The sequence below is a fragment of the Macrobrachium rosenbergii genome, chromosome 25 (genome assembly GCF_040412425.1).
Source record: "Macrobrachium rosenbergii isolate ZJJX-2024 chromosome 25, ASM4041242v1, whole genome shotgun sequence".
NCBI classification, from domain to species: Eukaryota; Metazoa; Arthropoda; class Malacostraca; order Decapoda; family Palaemonidae; genus Macrobrachium; species Macrobrachium rosenbergii.
The window spans coordinates 33,981,910-33,989,409 of NC_089765.1; the positions used below are offsets into that span (position 1 = coordinate 33,981,910).

The following is a 7,500-nucleotide window of genomic DNA, read 5'->3' on the forward strand; positions in this document are numbered from 1 at the left end:
TGGCACCTTTTACCCTACTTACTACATAATTTTTTTTTATATATGCATGTTATTTTCTTCAGCAAAAATATAAAAATAAAATAAATAATAATAATAATAATAATAATAATAATAATAATAATAATAATAATATAATAATAATAATAATAATAATAACTGAGAACGCCAAATATTCAGGATGCCAGGACGCCAAGTGGCACCTTTTACCCTACTTACTACATAATTTTTTTATATATGCATGTTATTTTCTTCAGCAAAAATATAAAAATAAAGAAAATAAATAATAATAATAATAATAATAATAATAATAATAATAATAATAATTAAGGACACCAAATGACACCCTTTCTTGAGGACGCCAAATGTTCAGGGTGCCAGGACGCCAGAACGCCAAATGGCACCTTTTACCCTACTTACTACATAATTTTTTTTATATACATGTTATTTTCTTCAGCAAAAATATAATAATAATAATAATAATAATAATAATAATAATAATAATAATAATAATAATAATAATAATAATTGAGGACGCCAAATGACACCCTTTCTTGAGGACGCCAAATGTTCAGGACGCCAAATGGCACTTTTTACCCTACTTATATATATATATATATATATATATATATATATATATATAATATGTGTGTGTGTGTGTGTGTGTGTGTGTGTGTGTGTGTGTATGTATATATACATATATATACATGCATACATACATACATACAGGTTAATCAATTAAATTCGATAAACTCTGTGATGGTAGAAGGAATAATACCAGGTCACTGCCACTTAGGAAGTGCCTTTGGCTGGATAATGTTCTAATCCCGGCAACCCAAGGCAGTAAATATCTGTGAACTCCTTGTGAGAGGAACTACTCCATAAATAGTGGATGAGCCTATCTCTCAGGTCAATCTGTTTTCTGTGGACCGCTGCTAAAGCTTTGGTAGTAAATGGTTCAAGCTGTTTGCCCTAAGGATGCCAGTTGTTTGAGGTTTTGTTATAATATCTCCTAAGACAATGAAGCAAGTAATGAAGGGTTATGGATTTTATTGAAAGCCTATTCACATGAGGGCCAACGGCAGTCATATCTTTATTCCTGTGGAATGCTGGGAAAAAATAATACCATACCTGCCACCCTGCATTGTGTGCATCGCCAAATGTCTAGGTGCATGGGCTCTGCAGCTCAGTACCTAGTATTTCCATGGAAATATCCAGGAATACAAATGGTTGTCCGAAATGTAAAAATGAATATATATATATATATATATATATATATATATATATATATATATATATAGAGAGAGAGAGAGAGAGAGAGAGAGAGAGAGAGAGAGAGAGAGAGAGAGAGAAGTAATCAACACACAATCACATGTGGAACAGAAATAAATTTCTGACTCACATAGTGATCGAACCCAGGTCTTTCAGTTGAAAGTCAATAAAACTGAACCACTCAAGTCATAAAAGAAATTTGAATCAAGTACCACTGTACCTAAGGCTTTTTGCCTGGGCGGGCTTACTGCCTCACATACCAGCCACTTTCACCCAACTTTCCGACTCAGCAGTGACCCAGTTCACAGCATTTCATTCGAGTTATCCCTTCTAAGTGAATATGATAGAAATAATCAACACACAATCACGTGTGGAACAGAAATACATTTCTGACTCATATCGGTATCGAACTTAAATTCTTACTACTTTTATGACTTAGTGGTTCTGTTGGCGGCGGCCTTGTCTTTCAATTAAAAGACCTGCTCTCGATCCCGATGTGAGTCGGAAATGATTTTTTCAAATACCTGGAAATTGTATTGTACCTGCTTCCGTATAAATGATAAGTAGCATTTAGCTTTAAATCTGCACACATCTTATAAAAAATACATTGCATTGTACATTGAAACTATTCACTTTCTTTACAATATATGCAGTTCTAAAAAGGATGGTAAAAATCTCATGCAAGGGGATGTGCTGAGCAAGAGCGAAAATTAACGCATTCCTCCGTACAGTGTCACTGAAAAGTGAATAGTGAAAATACAACTCTTGTATATGCAATTTAGCACTGCTTCAAAGTATTACTGTTGTACCGAAGGTAAAGGTAACGATCACTGGTGTTGATACATGTTTATCAGGAGTAGATGTCATCCTTATCAGAAATAGGAACTACCTTAGTACGTTAACTACCGTTGCATTTCAGATATCTTGATATGTGCTTCGAGAATACCAATATCTACCACCTGTGCAGAAACAGAGTTCAACAAAATGCTGTTAGATGTAACAGTGTGAAATTTTCTTATGAATATTAGAACCCCGTCCTCAAAGTACTTATATTTGTAATAGATCTGGGTCTTTGGTCATTTCGTGAAGCATCCAAATAAAAGAAGGGAAAAGATATAAAATTTTGAGTATCTGATAGCCACTGGCCTCTGATACACATAGGATGAATTTTGGAAATCTAATAAAAAAAAGAATAACAAATGGCACGCTTACCAACACAGTCATCTGTATTGTAACCGCTGGGTTGATACTTATCCCAGTTAAAGACGGTGACAGGGGTTTTGTCCAACCAGTAGTTTCCATCAAAATCGTTTCTCATGCCGATCCATAGAGACGTCTGGCTCAGACGCTCACGGAAGATCATGTCTGTGGGATAAGGCTCACATTATGATCAGTAAGACAGGAAAAGTCAGGCCAATATTGTATTTTCATATTAAGATATGCAAAGGTGGGCCTTTTTCCATACCATACACAGTTACAAGCAGACAGACACCTTAATTCACACACACATGCACGTCACACACCCATATTATATATATATATATATATATATATATATATATATATATATATATATATATATATATATATATATGAATGTCTTTTCCTGTAATATTACAGTGTAATATGAAAATAATGGAGGCCCATAAAACACTATTTAAACGTTGAAACCATATATTTCAGGCACAGAAACAAGTGCCCGAAATATATGGTTTCAATGTTTAAATAGTGTTTTATGGGCCTTCTTATTTTCATATATATATATATATATATATATATATATATATATATATATATATATATATATATATATATATATATTTATATATATATATATATATTTATATATATATATATATATATATATATATATATATATATATATATATATATGTGTGTGTATATATATATATATATATATATATATATATATATATATATATATATATATATATATATATATACTGGTATTCATTGGGAATTTCGGGCAAGGGAACGTTTTGACAGGTGAATGTCTGTTTAGGAAATAATGCAGTGTGGTCTAATTCTTCGTTAATGCTGGCAATTATTTTATTTGTCATTATTGACGAGTGATTACTTGTGGCATTGGTTACATTATCTTAACTGCCAGAGCGACAAAAGTTCGATCTCAAAGGAAGGAGGGACGTCTTTTGGGCAAGTTTACTGAAAAATTCCTGTTCCTATAAATGGTGAATTGGATAGGCTACCGGGCAGTTAGCTGACTATTACTTTTGCTTATACCTTTTGGATATGCTTTTCCCATTCACAAAGGTGGTGATGAACTGCGCCGTGCAGACGTTTACTTTTTTCCTTCACCCCCTTCCGCAGAGGTACAGCCTTATGTACTCGAGTCATAGGATGAACCATCTCCATGGATAAGGTTCAGGGAGTTGGGTCATCAAAGGACAGTGCTCCTTAATTCTGCTTCTTTAGTGTTCTTTTTTTACTTACGTTACCTAATTCAAAGAGGATATCGCGCAAGGAACCTTCAACTAACTTAATTTTCAGTTATACAGTTATACATTTATACATTATTTTGGTAATCTGAAAATTTGGTCAATGATATTTCTGCCAATAGTACGTTTTAGCCGTGCCACTTTTCGTTATTTAGACCAATAGCCCTTTTATTCTCCTTTTTATCGTTGTTTTCAAATCCCCTCCTTCTCACTAACATAACGTATTGTAATTTTTCAAAACAGTTTTTTTTTTCCAGGAACAGTTTTTGGAGGGTCAGTTGTATCTGTACAAAGAATTCTATATATCCCAATTTTGAAACATTAAAAATAAAACAGGTTTCATTTTTCTAGGTTGGGTTCAATCTTTAAGCGCTGTAAATAAGCCCACCACATTCATTTTTCAGATATCTACTATATTGAAAAAATAATGCACATAACTGTTTGAGATATTGTTTCTGCAAATGCTTGTGGTCCTAATCCTACTGTTTAAAACTTAGCATTATGGCCAAGAAAGAAACGTCTAAATTTTTCTAAATTCTTGACTGTACATAATAAACAGTAGTGTCTCTCAGTTTGAAAAGTACAAAACTTATTTACTGTAAATGTTGTTTCACTCTTTAATTAAAAGGTGGAAAGAAAAACCCTGCATAGTTTAATAAAGGATGCCATCCTAAATACATCACTCCATATTTACGATGGCAGTTTGAGCAGTGCCCTAGGTGATGATATAAGTGTACAATTTTTAGTATTAATTGTTAGATAAATCTGGAAAATATCTTTTTGTAACTGAATGTGAGTGAAATTTATACAAACCGAACATGGGAAAAACATTTTTAGTCGGTTGGCAATAGTTTTACCTCGTTCCTTTTACAAAACAATTATTGCTACCAATAAAGCCCCTCACAAGTTAGCAAAACTGGGAGCCCTAGTTGGATATGTATCACAGACCCATAAAAAAATGAAGCAACAGATTTTCAGAAATTAAAAATCATATTAGAGAGTCCTTGAACAACATGGTTAGCTTTGTAACATTTTTTGTTCACAAATTGAGACAAAACTTAAAGTTAAGTATACCTTAGTTTTACAGACCACTGAGCTGATTAACAGCTCTCCTAGGGCTGGCCTGAAGGAATAGACTTATTTTACGTGGCTAAGAACCAATTGGTTACTTAGCAACGAGACCTACAGCTTATTGTGGAATCCGAACCACATTATAGCGAGGAATGAATTTCTATCACCAGAAATAAATTCCTCTAACTCTTCATACCAAACTAACTGTAGAACGAAGGAAAATGGTTCCATTTTGGTCTTGGAATGGAGATTTTGTGAACCTATCAAACTGGGTTAAAAATTCTTATTTTTCACGTTTAATGGAATTTATATTTTTAACATATGGCGCACTAATGGATTCTTCACTTTCACCCATTTTGCCTCATCTTGAAATTAGAAAGCAAAAGATCTTTGCTCACCAGCATATATATTCCTATATATTCCTCACCTGGTTATTATACACTGGAAGAAGTATGTAGATGACACCATTTCACTAGAAAAATTTTTACGTTTTTGGTTGAGGAATGCTTTGGCTAAAATTGATAAAAGCAAAATCTCCACAATGTCACTAACGCAAATATGAAAAATGTTGACATTCATTTCTTGGATGTGGTGATAATGTTTGAGTGTTTATAGAAAGAGCAGTCATTCAAACAACTATGTGACTCTTTTTCCCAATCACTGTTTATATGTGAAAACATTGTAACCTTTTTAAAAACCTGCAGTATTCAGGTCTAGGTAAACAAAACTCTCTACAAAGTATACAGCATATCTTCTATTCTATAATTATGAAAAGAAAGCTTCGGCTAAACAAAAGGATCAAATCATCAAAATCCTTTATGGAAAATCTATGCAAAAGTTTAACTGACGTCGTCTATAAGATTGTTTTCGAACATAACGATACCCTTTATGCAAATAACATGGAACGTCCATTTATGAAAGAAAAACTTATACCTGAATTATACATTGTACCTTGTAAAAATGGTAATGCATTAAGTTCAGTATCAGCGAAACAGGAGGGGAGTTGGAGACAGGGATATGCCAACACAGAACGGCCATTACCCAAAATGAAGTGAGTTTTGTAGCTTCAACGTATCGTTGTCAGGGAAATCATTGAATCGATTTTCAAAATACCAAATAATATGCAAGCGCACGGGTAGGAAGATTTAGATATGTTTAAAGGTACCTTCCTGGATAACATCCCCTCAGTTTTTGGATATGGATCTTTTGTAAATTAGAAGTTATGGATTAAAACAGGTCATTAAAGAAGTAGAATTATGCAGCACTGTTAAAGAGTGTAGAGATAAATCCTTCAATAAGTCAACTTCTTGATGTTTACTATGCACAGAGTATCCATTTGACTCGGGTTCATTAGAAGTACCTTTGCAACAGGGAATAAAAACATGCTGAAATTAATGTATTCGTAAAGGCTGATGTGTGACAGCAATATATTATTATTATTATTATTATTATTATTAGTATTATTATTATTATTATTATTATTATTATTATTATATAATAATAATAATAATAATAATAATAATAATAATAATAATAATAATAATAATATTAACACTGAACTATAAGAGAGTGGGAGATTAACATCAACAAAGACCAACAAATGCAGTTCTACGATCATCCAGTGATAATTTTGAACAACACAAAGTTGGCTGGAGAGACAAGCTACGAGTTACTATCTCTGAAACAATGACCACATGGTAATCAAAAACAGATACTCTGAAACGACCTGACCTTAGGAAAATAAAAAAAAAAGAATAAAAAGAAACGATACCACCAGATATGGCTCAAAAATGCCCAAGTTTATCTCAGCGTTACAAAACCTCCGATGACCTAACAGGTACCTGACCTTTGGGGCAGAATAAAAGGACAAGTAGTGTTACTCCTACACAGTGTGATAACAATAATGCTTTTCTTTCTGTCACATTCTTGCATCTATATTCTACTTTTAGAAGAATAGAACACACATAGCTACTGTATATCTATATTTCACATTCAAACACACACGTGTATATGTGTGTGTGTGTATATCAATAATATGTGTATTTTGTCTCGTACATGTCTCTTTCCCTTTCGTTCTTTCTAGGTTATCTTCTCTTTCATTCTCTTAGTACTTTCATATTGTACATTCTTTTCAGTACCTAATCTAAATTCATTTTTCGACCAGTCTAAGCCATCTCCAGACACTTGAAACCATCCCACCATCTTTGCCAACATTGATATTATGACTAGGTTGCTCAGCAGTTCTCACCATTTCAAGTTGGCTTACACCACATATACTATACAAACACTTCTGCCCAACAGATGTAGCTTTTTCCCTTCGTTTCCATTTAACATGTACGTTCCTCTTCCATGAGCGATAAGTGCCCCAACAATCCTAAATGCATTCTCATCATGGCTTCCATAGGCTATTCCCAATCTTTTGTTCTTCACTGGGGCTCAGCAACGATTGAAGAGTAAGGGTGAATGTGAAGTGGCTTCTGTATGTTTAGTTTCCCTGGCTTAATGCTTAGTGTGTGTGTGTGTGTGTGTATATATATATATATATATATATATATATATATATATATATATATATATATATATATATATATATATATTATACACACACACACAAGTGATGCAAACAATAAACGTGAAAGCGCTTGGTACTACTGAACTTCTGCCTGTCTTTTTCCTGTGGATC

At 33.0% G+C, this 7,500-nt stretch overlaps 1 protein-coding gene across 1 annotated transcript in view; it reads right to left on the bottom strand.

The window, feature by feature from the left end:
• Positions 1-7,500, bottom strand: part of LOC136852219 (macrophage mannose receptor 1-like) — a 102,254-nt gene that overhangs the window by 60,256 nt on the left and 34,498 nt on the right. The window contains exon 15 of the mRNA XM_067126667.1: positions 2,482-2,634. Coding sequence (XP_066982768.1) covers positions 2,482-2,634 — 153 coding nt within the window. The remainder of the gene's footprint in view (positions 1-2,481; positions 2,635-7,500) is intronic.